Source organism: Anas platyrhynchos, chromosome 1, assembly GCF_047663525.1.
Source record: "Anas platyrhynchos isolate ZD024472 breed Pekin duck chromosome 1, IASCAAS_PekinDuck_T2T, whole genome shotgun sequence".
NCBI classification, from domain to species: Eukaryota; Metazoa; Chordata; class Aves; order Anseriformes; family Anatidae; genus Anas; species Anas platyrhynchos.
Genome location: NC_092587.1, coordinates 24,420,799 through 24,442,639, shown reverse-complemented (window position 1 = coordinate 24,442,639; position 21,841 = coordinate 24,420,799). Strand labels below are relative to the sequence as shown.

At 37.2% G+C, this 21,841-nt stretch overlaps 1 protein-coding gene across 2 annotated transcripts in view; it reads right to left on the bottom strand.

Annotated features, from left to right (window-relative positions):
* Positions 1 to 4,650: 4,650 nt before the first annotated feature.
* The window catches only part of FAM3C (FAM3 metabolism regulating signaling molecule C), a 33,713-nt gene continuing 16,522 nt past the window's right edge, over positions 4,651 to 21,841 (bottom strand). For both annotated transcript variants that reach the window (XM_038185043.2, XM_038185041.2), the window contains exons 2-10: positions 20,080 to 20,139; positions 17,425 to 17,529; positions 16,297 to 16,326; positions 15,987 to 16,110; positions 10,761 to 10,819; positions 9,368 to 9,418; positions 8,831 to 8,915; positions 6,614 to 6,740; positions 4,651 to 5,565 (exon numbers count right to left, since the gene is read on the bottom strand). In XM_038185043.2, coding sequence (XP_038040971.1) covers positions 5,476 to 5,565; positions 6,614 to 6,740; positions 8,831 to 8,915; positions 9,368 to 9,418; positions 10,761 to 10,819; positions 15,987 to 16,110; positions 16,297 to 16,326; positions 17,425 to 17,529; positions 20,080 to 20,092 — 684 coding nt within the window. In that variant the 5' untranslated portion in view covers positions 20,093 to 20,139 and the 3' untranslated portion in view covers positions 4,651 to 5,475. The remainder of the gene's footprint in view (positions 5,566 to 6,613; positions 6,741 to 8,830; positions 8,916 to 9,367; positions 9,419 to 10,760; positions 10,820 to 15,986; positions 16,111 to 16,296; positions 16,327 to 17,424; positions 17,530 to 20,079; positions 20,140 to 21,841) is intronic.

The window sequence follows — 21,841 nt, the reverse complement described above, 5'->3', positions numbered from 1 at the left end:
GCCACTCTGTCAGCACTGCAGGGCTGAAAGCGTGGTGGCAGACAGGGCTATGACGCTGCGATTTATTTCAGCCACCAGATAACACTGCCTGGTGAAGCCTCCAGCACAGGCTGGAAGCGGGATGCCAGGGCTGATTTCTGTAGAAGGTAGCTGCCACCTTGTTTGTGCAGCAAAGCAGTGTAATAGAGATAGGGTAGCTAAAATGGACACATACGTGGATTTTAGATGCATTAATTGAACTGGGAAAAGATACAGAGATTCATTACAAGAGTGCCATATACCTTCTGAAATGCCTTGCTGATTCCGAGCCAGCAAACAGGCATGCATCCTCATCTCAGCTAGATGATCAGAGCCTATCTCAGGGTTTGGCCGTGTTATTTTCCTCTCAGCCTTGCTATTTTTGTGACTATGCAATGTAATTTTAAATGAGCTGCACATTTCCTTTGTTAATTCTTCAAAAATCATCATCTTTTCAGCCCTTATTTTGATATTTTATTTTTTAAATATCACATTTTATGTGCAGTAGGATGTCCCAATTTAAATGCTGAAACTTCTGACTGGGTAAGACTTCTATTACCATTTTCTCCAAAGTCCTGAAAAAAATACATTTAAAATGTATACGTATTTTGTTGTGGAGCAGAATGACACTTTTCATAAGCACTTTTCTAGACCAAAAGCTTGATACCACACAAGGGGTTTAAAAAAAAATAATAAAAGACTAAGTATTATTTATGTGGCTGATCATTTACTGTCTGTGATGAAAGGTCCATTGTGCCTTGTGCTAGTAGCGCAAAACCAGCTGATGGCTAAAACATCTTTCGCACAGACCAATCAGCCCCATAATCCAAGAAATTAACTTGACACTATGGTATCTCTGTGTACTAAAAAATATTTTGACATTAGCACACTGAGTTTTTAGAGAATCTATAAATCATTAAGAGAACCAACATGCAGAGGACATCAAAGTACAAATCAATGTTAGTTTAAAATGTACTAATGGGATTTAAACCAAAATAAAAAACAATTTTGGCTAGTCATTGCTGATTATGCCAACGGGAGCAAATACAAAAATTGCCTGAAGCTTAGAGAATAAAGTTGTTAACTTTTATACTTGCTGATTTTGGAAAATTGACTGTGGTTTCACAGCTGGTTTGCCTGCTGGGTTGGCTGAGCATGTTCTCACCCTCCCTAACCCCATGCTGCCCCCAGCCCGTGGATCAGTTTAGCAATATGTTTCATGGAAACACACCACAAACAAGAACTTTGGCTGAGCCTGGAGCAGCAAACTCAGCTACAACACACCGATAAGGACTTGGGGAGGTGACCAGGAGCAGTAACTTTTTGAGCTGACTGTGCTAACAAAGTCCCACAGTTGCAATGCTAAGAAACCAATCTAAGCATCTTGCATTGTAATGCAAGAGGAATGGTTAATCATCTTTTTTGGGCTGTCTCTTGGGATCAGAAAGTTAATGGAGAGGATGAAGTGATTTATGTACATATTACGTAGTACACAATGTGCCTGGACTATTACAGTGCTCTATGCTGATCCCAACCCCTCTCCATATATATGTAATAAAGCCTTGAAACAAAGTTTTATTTTCTACATGCCCCAAAGGATAATAAACAGGTTATCTGTGTTGTGCCACATGCGTGTCAGGCGCTTTAGAGAAAATATGAGAGTGCAGATATAAAAGCCAGAAATCAAGACATTACCCACTGATTTTTCCACTTGGAAAGGATGATTCAGCTGCCAAGATCTGGAACCTTGAAGGTGTACTGATAAAGAAAATGTTGAAATATAATTAGAAGATAATCAGCCAGAAGGAATTGCTGTATCACAGGAAAAAAAAATGCAGGCTATGCCCCACAGAAGACAGCACTCCCTTCCGCCACCATCCATCAAGCTCACTGAGGAGACGTGATCCCGTTCTAAGCTGGGAATGCCTTTTTCATGTCAACAATGCTGTGTCCTGCTATGAGCAACACCCTAAGAAATGAACAGACATTTATTTCTGTGGGAACAAAATATTACAAGAATGAGATCTTAAAAGATAAATGCAAGATTAAAGGGACTGGGTTGTATGTCCTAGTATGGAAATGGTAGGGCCTGGAAGAAAATAAAAAGACGATTTCCTACCTAGCAGGACAACGATCGATTTTTAGTTTGCTAAGAATTAATCATTAATTTTCAGCAAAGGTTTTATAATGATCCAAATCTACCTAGATGGATGCATAAGCAAAGGAAGAATACCTGCGGAACCTGATTTAGCCTGGGTCTATGAAGGATACATTAGATCTTGGTTGTAAGGATGAAAGGGACTACTACAAGAAAAGAGAGGTGAAACTACAAGTGGTTTTAAGCTAGCCTGGTTCTGAGGCCAAAGTTAAGGTCATGAGAAATTTAATGAAACATCTCAAGTAAAGCATGTTCTCTCTCACCATTCTTCATTTTTTTGTCCATGCTGACATGCAGTTCCTCCTCCACAGAAGGAAGAGGCAGCAGCAGGAGGTGCTTGAGCCCCAGTGTTTGCTCCTTTTTGGTACACCGGTCAGAGGACAATGAGCAGGGTCCCTCATACCTTCAGTACAGCATTGGAAGCAACTGCCATCTCATGGTATCACATCTGAGACTGAACTAGTTGGGACACTTCCATCTGCAATGGGCTGATAGCCAGGAAAGCTTCCCAGCAGCTTCCAGCCTGGGCTCCACCCCAGACAGTTTTTGGAGGGGCTACAGAGTCCTTCCCATCTGCACACAGGAAAGTCAGTCAACACACGCTAGTAGCATTACTTTCTTTCCCTTCCCAATTTATCCACCTGGCTTCTAAACTGCAGCTAATCCAAACAGTTTAGGGGCCATTATGTACACATTAATCGTTTACAAGTCTTGTCAGCATCTGAGGGAATCAAGTGCCACATTAAGACATCTGGAAAGCACAACACGCCAAGCAAAGAGAAGCCTTTTCTGAACCAGCACTTGGGAAACTAAAGTTGTTAATCCCTCTGCTCTTTCAAGAAAACAATGATCATGAAAGACGCTAGGGAAGATGCAGAGGATATGTAAAGGCAGAGATCCTCAGCTTCTTTCTTAAGCCTCATCTGTCTGTTTCACGTAAAACACTGATAGTAGAGCAGTTGAGAGCTGCAGCTTGCAACGAAGTCTTTAGGAGGCTTGGATCCCAGCTGTGCTCCTTGGGCAAAATGAAGTCACAGTCTTCTCACCCTCTTCTCACAGTTGCATTTTTTGAGGCAGACATGCTCCACATCTTTATTTCCTTCCTTCACGGCTGTCGTAAACATGCTGCAGATGTTCCCATCAACTTGTGTAGGAAAATACATATCCGGGAGCTTTGTCACGCAGATACCTTTGCATGAAGCTATTTGTACAAAATGCCTTCATCCTCACACCTCACAACATCCTCCCACAAACTGTAGAAGACACTAGGGAGGCCATAGAAGTAAGCTTCCTGCTTGGTCAGTTAAATTAAATTTAATTGCAAGGTGCATCCATCAAAATCACAAAAATCAACTGATTTAAGGGAAAATTACAAAAAATAACATTACCAGTTTATTGTTTTAAAAACTGTTTTTAAATGTTTTGTGGCAGGTCCACCTTCAGCAGGTTAAACAATCAGAATATATTTACTTCCTTCAGATTGCTGGGGGGTAAAAAAAGGCACAAACTTAAAGATGAGGGCTAAAAGAGGTCTGATTTCAGTTCTGTTTCTTCCCCATTTCATTTTGCAGAGGAAATCTGAACTTTTTAATTTGATGGATGAAATATGCACTGACATTCAAAATCAAGAATAAAGACAATAGTGCAAAGAAACTATTAATACTTTTTTTTGTTGTTGTTTTTCTCTTTCCTTAAGACCCTGCCAACTACCTTCAAATTTTTTTCTATTATTATTTTGGACAGCAGCATAACCAATGTATTTATGTGAAAATCCCAGGACTTAGGAAACCAGTTTTTCACAATACCCTACTGTTATGAAATAAAATTTATTTTCTGATTGATAGAAATGAGGGTTTTACTTTATTTGATGACAAAGATATACATGATTTTGACACATCCTCCTAAACAAGAAAATCTGAAAGATTTAACAAAAACAATTTCACCATAATAAGGTGCTTTTATTGCTGTTCTACATTAAACTTGAGGGAAAACCACATTATTTAACAAGCTAGTTAAACATACAGAACAATTCAGAGTCCAGACTTGCTCTGATATCACAGGTTATTTGACTTGAAAAGCAATTCCCAATATTGCTTGAAATTTTTAGTGCACACATCCATCTCAGAAGACATCAATGGTAACAGTATTCGATCGCCACTGTTTTCAGCTTAGGCTGTGGGTACCTGAAAAATCCTTTGTGGTTTTTGTGCCATGGTACTAGCTAGAAGTTGTTGAAGATTGTACCAGAACTCATGGCATGAAACTTCAAGAGATTATAATCTATTCTGTGACAGCCCCTATTTCTTGAATACCAACACTTTCAGTTACACCATGCTAACTTGGTTTCAGTGAAAGCTCAGGTGGGCCATACTTAAAAGAAACTGAAGTTTCCAACAAAAGCTGCTTTCTGACAGCTCTGATATGAGCTAAAGAATAAGGCCACTTCAACTTGGTCCATTTTTTTGCTTTGAAAAAAAAAAAAAAAAAAAAAAAGAAAATTGTCAGTTAAGTTTGAATGTTACACATTACATAACCTTAGATACAATGCTTTTGCTAATACCTCACTGTAAGCACAAATTACCTCAGTTTACATAAGATGTAACATAGGCAGTAAAGGTTCATAATGTTGTACCCTGAAAACTGCTGCTAGAAGGCAGACACTATGGATACATTTACTTTTGTTTTCCTCCTAGTAAAAATAATTCATATTGTGCTTTTTGTGGCATATCTGTATTTAAGTATCATGTTTTCTTCCTTTGTTAGAGTATTTGGTTTTGGTGGGGAACTACAAAATAAATTTCTGGAGCACTTGTTATTAGAAAAACCAATTAGCTTCAATAAAAAGTGATGCTGCCACTAAAAAGGCAGAGGATAAAAAAAATTAAAGCTTTTTATTAACTTATGACTAAAATCTACATATTCCACAAAGGTTATATACTCACAGCAATATTAGAAGACAGTACATTTGTCAGGATCTATTTATTATTGGCATATGCAATTTATTAGCCAGTTGACCTACGAGATATTATTTACCATAGGCAAACTAAATACTGTGCTTTTAAGAAACCTGTTTAGAAATGATTTGATGTTTATTTTGAACATATTTACAAAAAGGATTTTTATGTGTTAGCAATAAATAATCCCGATATTCAAAATGTCAGTGCTCATGCACACACTGACAAGATGGTTGCATGCTTAAAAATATTATTTACAGTACAGTCTCCTTCATAGCCCTCTCTCTAATAACAGCAGAAAGTGCATTTTCTTCCATTTTAATTCTTCTTTCCTTTTGTTTTGATTTAGTCTTGCTTCTGAGGGATACAGCCTTCCATCTCAACAACTTCTGGCCAGCCTTCATATTTGTTTGTATCCTTGTTGTTCTTTATATGCTGTAAATAGAAAATATCAACCTACTGTTAATGTGAAGTCACTTACCCTGTTGCTTTACGCATGGCTTTAAAAGACACTTCTTTGTAATTATTTTCAGGAAACAGACAAAGAGATGATGTTAGTATTAACCTCTTGTGCTTAAGTATCATCAAATACAACAGCCTCTCAGTACTCTCCACTGAAAGTTGAAAGTTGCTTGTTCAGACAAGTATATGCTAAAAACAGGTGAATCTGACTAGTGAAAACATTTTTAAAATTTATCATGGATGTTTATTCAGCAAGAGAAACAAGCAAGGAAAAGATCAACTGCCAAGAAAACATAAACCACTAGGTTTAAGTTAAATAAGAACACTAAACTTACAGGGCAGATTTTATGAAAACTACATAAGGCTGAATTTTATTTATTTATTTATTTTAAATTAAGGCTTTTCCAAGAAGCAATCATCTGCTGCCAGGTAAGACATTACTGCCTCCAAGAGTTTGCCATTGCTCCTACACTAGTTCCCACTCCCTTGAAAGTTGGCAAAAAAGAAAACAGGCTTGCTCTCCAAGTACAAAGCTACCTTTACTGGTAATTAAAGGCAGCAATGACATATGTTGAATTGCAGCTATTAAAGTATGTGGATATGTTTAGTTTCACAAGTTTTCCTAGGCAGCAGTAATTTCTGACAGAAGAGCAAAGTGAACAGGTGAGAACACGAACACCTTAACTACAACTAATCTGTCAGAGGTTAGCAGGTCTAAAAATGAATGTTATGCAGTAAATTTTGAATTATCAGTTTAATTGAATCCATCAAAATGAATTAATCTAGTTATTGGGTTACTAAAACCCACCCACAGATGATTTTTTTTCTTCTTATTTGTGAATCATGATGGAATTATTCTGCACATTTAAAAGGGGGAGACTAATCAAGGAACAAATTTGAAAATAACACTGTGTGCCACTACTGCAATATCTAATTTGAACAAACTCAAGGCATTTATAAAACATTCTAAGCCTTTATTAATGTAGGCTGTTGAATTCCACTAAGTTATAGAATAACAGACCTGTTCAAATGGACTTTTAGTTTTAATTCCTTTTCCACCACAGAAGACCCAGTTGTCTCTAAAGCCAAGGTTAGTGATGGACGTGCTTCCCAATTCAGCAATCAGTTTCCGTGCTTCCTCATTAAGCCTTGAGCAAAACAGAGAAATTCAATATGTAAATAAAAATACACATTCTCAGAGCTTTCACTGTTCAATGCACCATTTAGCTTCAATCTGGTTAAATATAGTTTAAGTAAGCCAACACCGGGAAAGGTCTATCTTTTAAAATCAGATAACGATAGTTTTGAAATAAGCTGATCTTATGAGCTCTGCTCTTTGATATTATTATCTCAAGCAACCAGCACACAAACCTATCAGTACACCAACAAAAGCCAAGAACCCTATATTTTCAAAATTTATACACACAACTCAAGGAATTTTAGCAATTCTCTCGGCAGCTAAAAAAAGTCAACCTTTAAAGTAAACACTGTTTTGCAGACTTAAGTTGAAGCCTAGATAAAACACAAGCTCTCTTAGGTTAAAAGAATGACCTAAATACACAAAAGAAGTTCTTGTTTGCTCAAGGCAAATAATTTAAAATTCAGAATGCTACCCCACAGCATGGTTCAGTGCCTGTAAGTCTATGTAGGATAATACAGAAGATAAAATCATTCTGTAGGAGACAAAACCTCTAAACAGCAGCTCTTTATTTCTTCCTACCAGTTACTATATTTGCCCGATTACCAAACATCACACACAACTTCTGATTATTACTACTTACTGAGATATAGTTGTGTGACTCACCTTAACAAAAATGATAAAAAAAATGATTACTTAATTTACTTTGGAGGTTATTTGTACCACCCACGCTTCAAGTTTCCACAGCATTGGTGCAGCTTATACTTAAATAAAATCCACAACCTCACTTTTTTTTTTTTTTTTTAAATCTTTTAAACATGATTGTTCTTCACATTTTTAGTTACTTCCAAGCACTGTCATTTATGATTAATATCAAGTTTCAATGGCATGGTTTGGGCTATTTTTGCAATATTACTAACGAGTACTTCCTGGCTATCAGGAAGAATGGGTCTTCCTTTTTAGCTTTGAAAAAACACCAGCTGAGACACGATTATTGAAACAAACTTACTGTACTTATCTAAATATTAAAGAACAACAATAGTTGGAGATCCAGCCTTGTGATAAAGAAACATTAAATAGTTTTCTTCTTCCCAAAGTAGTGAATCTACAGACCCTTTCCACCATTTACTGCAAATACCGCTCATTTCAAAGTCAGGATTTTGTCATCAGAAAGCTACTCCTACAGCAGAAATAAGTTGTGGATAACAAATTGCATCAAAAGAGGAAAAAGAACGTACAGAACCCATTAAAAAGTTAAATAAGTCTAAAACAGGAGGAAAAGAAAAAAAAATCATTTTTCACTACAAAAAGTAATCCTTTTGACAGTATGACTTAAGTATGGAATAAATCTATTCTTTAGATCTGTATTGTAACCCCAATACAAATTTCTACAGTAATTTTACTACCTATTCCAGAAGATCAAAGCTGAGAAGGTTGGAAGATACTGCTGAAAGAGTACTAAAACCTCTTATGATATGTCTATTGTCTAAATTGAAAAGCTTGATAGTTGAACAGTTCCAAACTTTGAGGCCAACAAGCATGAGGCTCACACCAGTAAAATCTCAGACCTCAAAACAGGAAGGGTACATGTAGACTTTGTAGCAATGGTCTGTGAACATTTTTAACTACCACACTCTGTCCTGGAGTTGTTCTGATAAAAGTGCTGGATGAAACAGACCAATTTCCATATCAGAGGGTGTGTTCTCATAGCCATGTCCCATTTGCCCTACACTGTCTTCTTGTTGCATCAACACCTTTTCTCTGAGGGGTTAAAAAAAAAAAAATCAGCATTTATGATTTGCAGAAAACGCTTGGGATATTTCTGCTAATATGCCTAATTTTATAGTTTATTGTTTCTCTGTTGTTAGGGATCATGAAAGTATAGAAATAAATCTATGTAAATATCACATTGGGATCATTAAATGAATCAGCTGAAAACATAGTTTACAATCCCATATCTTGCAAGAACAAAGCTTTATCAGAAGTGGTTGTGTGATGAAGAATGCTTGTTTTTTCTTTTTCTTTTTTTTTTTTTTTTTCCAGGTACAAAACAGCATTTAAAATGTTAAGCAATATTAACTGCATAAATCTATGACATACTTGGTTGCACCATCATCATATGTTCCCATTAACACTATGGTTCCATCCTGGATGGACTTAAGAAATTCAATAAATGGTGCCACATCTGGAAAGAGAACACAAAAAAAACTCACATAAGCACCAATCATTAGATATATTATAATAACCTGCAACATCTATTTAATTTAGACATTGCTAAATTAATAATTATTATTATTTATAATTGTACATTTATAACAAGATCGTAAGTGTGAGAAAGATAAAATGCACAAGGAAGAACTCTCATTTTATATAAAGGGTTTCATCTATACTGTGTAAAGACATACCTGCTAGTGGGAACTACTCAGGAGAATGAGCAGGTGTGATTAAATGCACCATTCTCCTCTTCTCTCTCCCCATCCCCCTTTGTGTTTCTCTAAAGTGGCATTCTCCTCACAATTATAAAGGCTGAGGTCAAGCTTAAACCACCACAGCAAACGGAGCCTAGAGGGGGCACACACAAGCACATGCACACAGTCAGGTTGCTTCTCTCTAACCAGCTAGGATAACTGCACTTACCTCCTCCCCACATATCAAAGAATTTAGTGTCTAATGGTTCTCCTGTTTTACCTGAAGAAAAAGAAATACGTGGTTTAATGAAATAGCCAAAGGTACTTCACAGACAACATGCCCAATTCCTCTTAATGACTGTCAGAAAAAGTGCTGAAGACACTCTATAAATCAAGTACTTCTATCTTTCATGAAGATTTCTCCTTAAACACTACAGCCATTTGTGAAAAGCTAAGAGGGGGGAAAGAAAAGATAGAAGATGCAAACTGATTTTACATTAAGTTAAACATAAAAAAAACAACACAGAACACCCTCAAGAAAGAGCAATAAAGAAAATGCACTTAGCTTTTTTTTTTTTTTTAAAAAAAAAAAGGTTCTTTTTGCAAAAAAAGAGTACAGTTATAGTTTGCTTTTAGTACCACATAGGAAGCAATAAAGATCAAAATTACACTGCATGTTCTGCTACAAACTGGAATTTCTTAGCCCATGTAAACTTTTAGAATAAACAGAGAAGAAAGTGGGTATTGTATGTTCATCACCATTTTTACTGCGCTGTCTACAACGTCAGTATTTGATGGAATGTAGAGTTTTGTTTTTAATAGATACATCACATAAAATCTGTAAGACAAGGAGAAAGACTGGCAGCTATATAATATGGAACTGGGAGGTTTGTTTTTGAACAGACTGAGACAATTTAGGAGGGCAAAATAGGATTAAGTGAGTATTGTTCAAATCATGTGTTAGGTGATATAAACCTGAGTACGATCCAAAAATAATATGAATTTATATTGCTGTGAACTGACAAAGTACTATCTCGCTGCTACAAGAAATTGCTTCCTACATATAAAGGACAAAATTGTCAGTACTGACGTTCAGTTTAGCTTTCAAGCTGACACACAGGTAAATTTATTAATGGAAGTTAAGAATCCTGAATATATAACATGGATGTATTTGGGGACAAGATCTCTATATATGGAGTAATAGAATATACTGATTTCAAACTAGGAAATAATGAACTGTCTTTTTCATGTAGTAACACTGTTAAATAGGTTTCACTGAAAACAGTATGAGAAGAATTTGGTGTACAGAATTTTATTAGTGGTGGCAATATACAAATTCAAGAGACACACCATTAGAAAGTTATCTGATGTATCGCTAAAATAATGACAATGGAACTCTGCATTATCACACATTTCCAGAAACAAAAATGCTCTAAGTTTTTCTACTTTCAAACTGTATACTAACAAAAACATGTAAGTACCAAAATTTGACGTTATCTCCGTGTACGTATGCTGAATACTGCCTCTTATCCTCCTCTTTGTACTTCATCATCCCTTAACAGGGCCTTAAATTTCAGGAAGAATTTTAAAATGAAGACACTGCTCACTTAAACATCACTTACCATTGACCAAGGCCACATTTATTCCTCTGCCAACATTATTTTTAACTCCACTCATTAAACTGAAACAAAATAAACAATTTAATTTGTAATAGGACAATCTTCTGATATGTAGTATTTCAATTTTAAATAGGAACGATTAAATCATAAGATGTGTATCTTAAAGACCATGTGCCCATGAGTACTTAAATGAAGCAAAGTCTCCTACGTGCCTTTACGGAACCACTGAACTGAGAATGATAGATCTAATGTCCCTAATTGTACCCACTTAGCTTGAAAAAAAAGATGATTAAATGCTCAAAGTATGTGTGTATTAAAAATGCCAACAAAAGTAAAGTGCTATCAGTGCAGTTAAGGAAATTCCTTGAAGTTAAGGAGCCTGAAACATGAAGAACAATTTGAGGGGCTTAGCACAGTCACGTAACCAACATTTTATACTTTTTTTAAGCATAGGATGAACAAAATCGTTAATGAGTTTAAAAGTTAACTGAACCAAAGTATTTAAAATGAATACTGCAGCATCACAATACTAAACAAGAAAGTCAATGTAGACATGTTTCCTATGACAGACAGAAGTAACTAAGTCCAAGGGAAATAGTCAATATATTGATGGGACTTTAAACAAAAAGTGACTATAATCTTGGAGTACCATTAGACATCCCAACAAAACCACCACAGTCTACGACAACAATTACTTGGCCAAACTCAGAGCAGAAAAGGAGCTCAGAAAGTACAGAGACACTGTGAAATGGCAGCTGTTCAGAGCTGTAAAGAAGAGCTAATGGGAATGTTAAGACTGTTAGCTACGGTGCCTTGGGCCATGGTGAGGGTACCACTCCAGTGAGAGGAAGCTCACAGATGATCTCATTATTTTTCACTGGCACTGTATGAAGATCTCCGTTCTACCTACAGGCCCTAAATATTCCAGCAGTTCCACTTTGAAGCTAGGACTAAAAGCATTAACATAAGCAAGGAGAAACAGGAATAAGGGTTAAAACCCTATGAGGACAGTTAAGAAATCTTCAGCTCAGATTTAAGAAAGCATTTCAGCATAAGCATACTGGAGCATATCTCATCAATTCCAAACACACTCTAATAAATGTGTTAATTCCTTCCTGACCAGGGCTGCTTTGACTTCCCTAGCTTGCTCTAAGAAGGGGCTGGCAAGCTTGTACAACCCTTCTATCTTCAAAACTTTTATCAGGTAACTTCTTTTGTGGCCACATGATTTTCAGGTCATGTCTGAGCAACTATTCAATGTTTCACAAGGACTGCATGCTTGCACACACCACTGCAACATCCCATACTAATTCATTACTCATCCCATACTAATTTGTTACTCACCCCATTCTAATTCTTTACTCATGAGCTAGCAACAAGAAATGCTCTGTTACAAAGATGATGATAGAACCTTCCTCTCTGATGGTGTCCGTTGCACTTAGGATGAAGATACAAGCCAAAATTTAGATCAAATTCATACAGACAACACCATATCTGGGACAGACTCAGTATCAGCGATTTCAGAGAGGCAGTGAATGCCCACTAGCTAATGGCAACTCTTTGTATGGTGGCTTCAGTTTTATAGCAGTAGTAATCGGAGATGAAAGATACCATATTCTTTTGTCAGCCCTCTAACATATCATCTGCCAAACATTTGTGATTAGAAGAGGACTTGTAATTTTCTTCTAAAATATGGAATTCAGTTTTGGTCAGTAGGGAGTTACAGAAGCATTTTAGCCGCTGGAAGTCCATTACTTCTGTGATCACATCATTTTCACATCATGTCTAGGCATCAATTCTAAGCAACAGAAACATATGGCAAATAGACTGAAAAGAAATAAAACAAAACCAATGAAGTTCTGAATGCATTCCTTTGGTCATAGAAGATGGACTTTAATTTACTAAAAAGATTAAGAACTTAGTTTAGTTTTTAACTACGATTCTCAGTAAATAAACTGAAGTCAAAAAACTTCCAATACTGGGTTAATTAGGCACTGAAAAACCACACACACCTAACAGCTATGATGGACTTCAGATACCAAAAAATCCTGCAAATATGAATACCAGAAATAAAATAATTATTAAAGGTGGATGCTGTAAGATCCTGCTATATGGTTACTGTTGCACAAACATGGAACTGGCTTCTTTACAGAAGAAAAACTGCATGTTGATAGTAAAGAGGTATAACTCTATTGCTCCTTTTAAACCCATCACATAGCAACCACAATATTTAATATTTTGACAATGACTGCAGTATATTATTTTTTAGTTTGGATTATGCCCTTCCAATACAGAAAAGCAAGACCATAACTGAACATCTACAGAGCAGAGCTCCCACCACAGTCCAAAATATCTATACAATAAAAAGGAAACACTGAGCACTTAAACGCACTCCCAATTACACTAGCAGTTTCACTACTGTCAAACTAAATGACACCCTTGTTTAATACAGAGCAAAAGCTTATGCTGTAAACATTACAAACAATTTATGAAACCTTGTTCCTGCTTCTGTGTCTTGGAAGCACAAGGAAGACTATCAAGAAAAATTCAGCAATCCCGACTTAACCAGAAAATGGCGTTTTGCAGGATTGTCAAAAACATCACTACAAAAAGAGCTACTAAAAATAAAGTAAGTCCCTTCACAGTTCTGAGACACTGCTTTACACACCTGAGATGGCTTGTGTGCTGTCACAAATACTAGTGGGTGTAATGTGAATGCTTTCTCACAGGAGGGCAGTAGTTTACCAGTTTTAGAATTCTTCCGAAAACTCACAATCAAGAAATGATGTCAGCTTTTGAACGAGAAGTCAAATGTATTATGAACAAAGGAGAAGATAATATAAAATTAATCAATCCTGCTGACGGACACTTCAATAGACTTTAAAAATCCTCCTCAGAAGGAACTAGCAAAGCTTTTTGCCAATTGAAACAGAACTTAAGACCCCAATAGTTATGCAGTAAGTTGTACACCAATATTAAAAGAATAGAGGATTTCTTGACAGTCACTATTTTTCATCACTTGCTTAAATGAAATATTCATATTGTTGTTCATGTCTCCCCAAAAAAATCTCTCCTTAGTTAACCAGTAAGCAAGACACTTAAAAAGCCTACAGTCCTGATGTTAAAATATTACTTGCAGTCTCATAACTTTTCATCAGTGAATCACCCTAAATCTTTGCAGATATTAAGCTTCCTAGCAACCAGGCTGAGATGCTGGCAAATTTTGGAACATGAACAAAAAAATCTCTCTGCAGGGAGACTGGATAAGATTTTCCAAGGCTGTAAAAGGAATGAATGCTACGAATGAAGAGAACCAAGCAGCTAGAAATAGTTTTTAGATCACATAAAAATATTTTTTTCATTTTATTTTAATTAGAGAATAAAGTGATGGAAAATATAATCCAGTACTTACAGATTTTACAGACCTAAACAGTAACTGATCGCTTATCCTATTTATGAGTTTTGCTGTTCACAGAAATGTTGCCATTTGCTCTAGAATTAGTGCTGACTGCTGTATGTGCTATCTGTACCACCCTGTACTTACATAGCATGGGCTGCGAAACAGCTAAACTGGGGTAGTTTAAATGTAGATGGAAGGCAAAGGCTGATTATTAAAAAAAATGTATTTATTACTTCTGACAATGCTAACAGCATGTCTTTGCTGCCACGTCATTCAAAATTGAGTGGATAGATTATATCATACAAAATGGCATGCTGTGGGTGACAATGAGCAGTAGCAACCTAAGAGCAAAGAAACAGAGTCTAAAAATAAACATTAATATTCTAGTTATAAGGATTACCCAAAGTTATTCAGTTAAATACTCTAGACATAATATTGTTAACAATACTGTGTTGAAAATACTGTTATTAGAAATACAGGGCTTGAATAATTTTTCAAACAGTTCCTTTCTTCAACAAGGCTAAGTGCCAGGTCCTGCACCTGGGGCACAACAACCCCATGCAGTGGAACAGGCTTGGGGAAGAGTGACTGGAAAGTTGCCTGGCAGAGTAGGACCTGGGAGCACTGCTCGACAGCCAGCTGAACATGGGCCAGCAGCATGCCCAACCAAGGCCAACAGCATGCTGGCCTGCATCAGAAAGTGCCAGCAGGACCAGGGAAGTGACTTAGCTCTGGTGAGATCATATCTTGAGTACTGTAGTGAGTGGCCCAACGCAGAACACAAGAAGGATATTGAGTTGTTTAAGTTTGTGCACAGAACAACGAAGCTGGTGAAGGAAGTAGAAAGCAAAGACTTATGAGGAGTGGGCTGAGGGAACTGTGGTTCTTTAGTCTGGAGAAGAGGAGGCCAAGGGGAGACCTCATCACTCCCTGCAACTACTTGAAAAGAGGCTGTAGTGAGGAGGATGTCGGTCTTTTTTTCAGGTGACAAGCAATAAAACACAAGGAAACAGTCACAAGTTCCACCAGAGGAGGTTTGGATTAGATGTTAGAAAGAATTTCTTCAGGGAAAGGGTTGTCAAGCATTAGAATGGGATGTCCACAGAAGTGGCAGACTTCCCATCCCTGGAGGTACTTAAGAGAAATGTGAATATGGCACTACAGTACATGGTTTAGTGATGGGCTTGATTGTTCAGGTTGATGGTTGGATTAGAGGTTGAAAAAGACCTTCAAGATCGTAAATGATTCCAAATCATTTCACAGTTCAATTTTTCAGTTTAATTAATAGTGCTGATGGTAACTAACTACCAATCTTTAAAACACTTTTTCCTTTTGAAGAAATGTGGTAAAGAAAAGTTGAAAATATGTTCTGTCTCCGGTACAACATAAACAGATAATTTAAAAGATGACTTGCAAAAGACAATCCACAGCAGTTTTAGCTGATTACATTCAATTAGAAGTACAATGAGTAATTACTTAAAAAGACAGTTGTGCACTGAATTACAATTACAGACACAAGAACAAGTTACTTGGAGGCAACACTGTATCTAACTGCGTGAAGTCTCACTACTCCAACAGTCTCTAAACCTAAAATAAATGGTTAGCTATCTTGCATGTATTAAAATTGCATATATTTCAGCATTTACTGCAGTGTATTAAATGTGTTTCATCAGAGATTATACTTCGTTATAACTTAATTTTTTCATGTGGTCATACTGTAGGCAAAACAAGATCTGCAAAGAATCACTTAAATTAACGATTTTGTGCGCAGAGCAATCCAAGGCAAAGGTTGAAAGAGGTATTTTAAGACAACAGGTAAAAATACTTACACATTATCTTCTACACAAATTTTAGGTCCAACTACATTTGCTGCTCCACTTGCCATTTTGAACGCAAAATGCTTTTCAGGACAAGCTTTAGAGATCCCACATTTGTATCTTGGAGGTTTTGTGGCTTTCAAAAGAAAATAAAACAGAATTTTAGAGAAAATCAGGAATTTAGGAAAATCAGGGAAAGAGGAAAATTACTTTCTGATTGCATTTGAAGTGTAATTAAGACTTTCCAAACGGAAAATTCAACATTCTTTCTACTATTAGTGAAAGCAAGTCACAGCAGTAACACATGCACATGAATACTCACAGCGTGCAGCTGCATCCAATGCTGATCTAGCTGAAATGCAAAAGAAAGTTTTACAAGATGTTACTATTAAAATGTCATCTGCTATAAAATATCCTATAAATTTAAAACCTTTCAATGCTTCTATAAAAATAGATTGGTTGAAATGAAGTATCAAATACATATGAACACTGTTACAATATAAAAGACATTAATCTTTACATGGTAGAAAAATGAAAATAGTCAGGGAACACATTTATAAGAACTATCTTAACTTATGGATTGCTGATTAAAATAAAAAAACATAGAGATAAAAACTCAGAACAACCAGGGATCTGTGGAGGGTGAGTGCTGAAGTGAAAATAATTCCTGTCTTGCAACAGGATTTGAGCCAGTCAAAATAAGTGCTACAAATCAGAACCTTCACAAGGATGTGATTCCTTTCATTCAACCCTGCAATTCTGCAGTTTAGGTGTATTTGAACCCTATCTTTCATGACTCCCTTTCTCAGGATGGGAAAGGACAGCACACATATCTACAGTTCATCTGTAATACGTAATGACACCTCTCTTCAGTAATTATTAATGATGCCACTGGTGACCGGTTCAGATGTATGCCCACACTGCAGTAAGCCGAGTTAAACAGCATGAACCCTATCCATGTGCCCAAACTGAAAAGTCCCTTTCAAGATTTGGTTCAAAACAAACACCCTTAATTTTACATCATCTAAGCTGGTAATTATTTTCTGCACAGAACTCAGCACATCTGAAATGTTTTGATTATTGTGCATGGCAGTGTAACTACACAAACAAAAAAAAAATCCCACCCAAAGCACAGAATTTTGAAGTGCATAAGCAACAGAAAGGCAGAGTACAGAATTCCCGAGATATCATTCAAGTCACAGTTTACAAACCCAGACTGTGACTGTAATTACCAGCAAGAAAAAAAAGGGTGAAAATGTGTGCATACTTGGAAGGTGAGAGAATCAAACTGATTAATGAAGTAGGTTAAGTTCATATGGACAATAGTATTAAAATACTCAAAATTCATAAGAGCTTAATTCAAGCCTACAGTAAAAGAATATGCTATTCTTGATTACAGCTCAAATAACTATTAACAGATGGTAGCAGTAAACAGGGAATTATCACTTACCAAATATGTGTCCTAAGTTTGCTTCCATTTTTATTTCCAACACTTGAGATATGACATAAAACGTCAATAAAAATATTGCTACAACTACCACCAACTTCGCAGCACCTATTCAGAAGTGGAGAAAAAAACAGTTTTTAAAAAAATTATCTGTAAATGACAATAATAAGTTTATCAGAATCAACTACATGTGAAATTTGTATAGTGTGACATCAAGAGGAATTCAGAAACACAATGAGGAACTGTGGACTCACCAAACAGTAATCTGCACAAAAAACAACATCATGATGTAAGATGCAACTGAGCCACTTCACCAGGTTGCTACATCAGATGAACCCTGCTCTCAGCCATGAAAACTCTCCTTGCTCTTTCTCCAATCTTCACGCCTCTCTGACATCACGGTTTACCAACACGCCTCAGCAACCAGGAGAAACCACATACTTCTCTGTGGAAACCCAGCTTAACAAGATGAACTTAGCTGATTTTATTGGCTGCTGTCCAAGTGGAAAGCCCTGCCCTCTCCATCCCACTTCCCTGTTCTTAGCCCTGTGTTTGCTTCTCACTGTTCATGAATACTCCCTTTCTTTTTTCCCCCCTCACATTGAGATACCTCAGTTTTAACAGATAAACCAGAGTGAGGGATTAGGGATCTGCTGATATAACATAGCTTGTCTCCCTTGGTCAGTCAGGCCTGAGCATTACGTAAAAATAATAATAAAAAAAAATTACAGGCCTTCGACAAGAGTTAGAAAACTTTAACGATCTAATTTAAAAAGTAATAAAAAGCAGTTCCTCACCCCTGCCCCTTTTAATATGTTATGGTCTCAGATGGCTTGAAATTTTAACAAGCTTAACTTACTCCAGTGCTGAACAGTCAAGCCACCTCCAAGAAAAATAGCTGGAAGAATACAACCACAGCGATTTAAATCTGAAATGGAACCCTGCCATTTTCTAACATCATTTTCAATATATTTAAAAAAAAATCTTAGATTCTTGTAAATTAATGACTGTCAGAGATGTTAGGTGAGGAAGTGTCTGCTTTATCTCACCTTCCTGTCTCACCTCAGTATGTCAAACTGTTTGAAAGAAGCAATACTACGGCACACTTTTTCTCAGATGGCCATCCAAATAAACTGTTCAGAAAAAAAAATGCACTCCTGCAATCTTAGATGAGGCTGTTCAGAAAAGCTTAAAATAGACAGATTACTCAGCCTTCAGAAGGATTAAAGTTGTTAATCAAAGGCTAAAAAAGACAGAATAAGAAAAAGACTTTGTTTGCTTGCAGTTTGGACTTCCTCTCCCATTTCACATGTGTGAGTTTATACATACTACTATGTTGGAAAACACAGATAGAAACTTAATTTAAAAACATTACACTGGAGCTCCAAAGATAAATGCATTTGAAGGGAAACAGATGATTGGAACATAAATTAAGAAGTGGAAAAGAAAGGGCTTCAAAGCAACATTTGCTCAAAAAGACAAGATGGTACCAGATTTTGGAATGAGTCACATAGCGAGTGGTACTTGAAAAGCATGCTGTTTCAGTACATGGTAGGCGAGATGAACAAGTACTCGGTATGAGTATTAACCTTCCTCTCCATCTATAGTCTGACCCTTCCAACTGAATTTTAAGCGCTCCCTTTAAGTGGGAGGTAAGAAATCTCCTTGAATATTCGTGTAGTATTTGAACCAAAACAAACCTGTTTGCTACAGGTTAAACATTCTATATGAACCGTCATAACTTTTTCTGTAGGTTTTAGTGACAAAAGTAGTTAGCTGGAAGACAAAAAGAGGTTGGGGAAAGTCAACCATCTTCCAGGTGATTTGGCAGTCTTCTAAAAATCACAGCATTCTCCCAGTTCTTTATCAGCTTTGCTTTAACAGGTTGCTCACAGTTATACTTACTGATATTCTGTAAGTACACTGAGTAACAACAACCTTAAAAATCAGGGCTAGTTTAATTCATCAATAACATTAACATGCAACCCTCTTGGAAAAGAGGATGTCACTGTTTCCTAGGAAAGCCAAAAGGTGATCCTTCTGCAACACAACCACCACTACCACTTTTGATTAAAGTGCAGTGCATCAGAACGCAAATCCTGCTCAACTGCCACACAGATGTAGCAGGCTATTCTACTGCAAGAAAGTGTCTAAAATAATATTTTCTTATAGTATTATTTTTTAATAACAGCTGTACCTTCTGTCAAGTCAAATCAGCTTCTCAAACACTGTACTGAAGTAACACACCTCTACTAAAGGCTTTTTATAGCTTTCGACCTCCTCATCACCATTCAGGAAGCCATTATGTTGTAGAAGTGCATGGAACTTTTGGTTGCAGCGTGGGGCAGAGAAGAAATTGCATAAGCCATCAACTGACCATTTCCTTGCTCCTTCATCATCTTACAGTTAGCAGCCAAGTTAGATCACATCACGATATCGAAAACTGTCACTGCAGATCAGCTGAAGGAAGTGTTGTAACCAGCTGTTTGCTTTTAAACTATCCCAAATTCCAAAACAGGTTCCGGTTAAATAGAATAGCAATGCTTGTTCTGCCAATTATGCTTACTTTAAAACCTTATATTATCATCACAACTTGTTACTGCTGTCTACAGCTTGTTTCACAGGTGACAAAAGTCTGATTTCAGCATGCATGCTTACCTGCTATTCTCATCTTTAATCTTCAGCCAGGAAATGGTACTAATGCATTAAAAAAGCCACCTATGGGGAGGAAAAAAAAGCACACCATTGCAATTACAGCCAAATTAGCACTTTTATGAGGAGTTAACTATAAAAACACCATGGATTTTCTAACCAGTAGTGATGATTGCACAATATAGTTAAATCTTCATACTAACAGTAAAGAAGATTCATGATGGATCTCTGATGTATCACTTTCATTTGTTACTCCATGAAACAAGCCATCTTAAAACCATTACTTTCGTTTCATCAAATCTACTACAAATTATGTTCACTTTCAAGCCTTTAATCTATGGCATAAGTATTTAACAGAGCTGTATCTAAGCAGTATTTGATTTCTTAAAGCTACACATTAAAAGCCAGCAACTGATCTGCATTGCTCCAAAATCCTATTGACTTTTTGATGTTAAGTTGCTATTTGGTAACCTAACATAACAAACCATACCTTGGAGAGAAAAGATAGAAGCACTTGGTTCTCTGGGATAAGGCATTCAATGGAACTGCAAGACCCACGTATTACAGAAATGCAGTAACACATCTGTCACTCACAGCAGCATCCAGGAGATTCACGTTATGGCCAACGGTGGCAGAAGCAACAATGCTAGAATTGACTATTACAGGGTAAGCTAAAAATCATTGCCTAGAAGCAAAAGCAACGTAAGTACTCAAAAGTTTCTTGTTAGAAGAGCTTGCCACTGCATGAAGTCAAAGATGCCACAGCCTACATGGGCTCTCCTCAAAGACTACCACCACCACCTCCTCCTCCTCAGCATCCCTTGTGCTCTGCCTACAAGACTGCTGCTGCTCTCTCTGGATGATAACACTGTCCTCAGCCACACTAGGCCCAAACCTCACTGAGCTGGGACATCTTCTGTGCCAAGCCTCCCGTTACTCCTGATTCGAGAAGCACAAAGCAAAGCAGCTAACTGCTGGGCACCCGCAGTGCTGACGTGGTATCTGAGCAAAGCACGTATGACGAACATCATACGGTCTTGTGGTCTGTCACAGTAGCCTACCAGAGGGCCACTAGAAACACGGCAAATCCTTTTACAATATTTAGATAGTTTAAGCATGTAAACATTTATTTTTTAATGAACCAAAGTGAGATTTTGGTTGGAAGCAGAACAGTTCAGGTAGCATACTCCATCTCCTCTGTTATTATGATCAGAAGCAAGGAGAGCTCTCGGTTACTTTCAGAAATCCATGAGGCATTCGGACATGGAACACTCTGTAATAGTAAAGGAAATCTGTTTCTGAATTTGCATTTTCACAGAATCACAGAATTGTCTAGGTTGGAAGAGACCTCAAGATCATCGAGTCCAACCTCTGACCTAACACTAACAAGTCCTCCCCTAAACCACATCACTAAGCTCTACATCTAAACGTCTTTTAAAGACCTCCAGGGATGGTGACTCCACCACTTCCCTGGGCAGCCCATCCCAATGTCTAACAACCCTTTCGGTAAAGAAGTTCTTCATAACATCCAAACTAAAACTCCCCTGGTGCAACTTTAGCCCATTCCCCCTCATCCTGTCACCAGGCACGTGGGAGAACAGGCCAACCCCCACCTCGCTACAGCCTCCTTTAAGGTATCTGTAGAGAGCGATAAGGTCGCGCCGAGCCACCTTTTCTCCAGGCTGAACAATCCCAGCTCCCTCAGCCGCTCCTCGTAGGACTTGTTCTCCAGACCCCTCACCAGCTTCGTCACCCTTCTACGGACTCT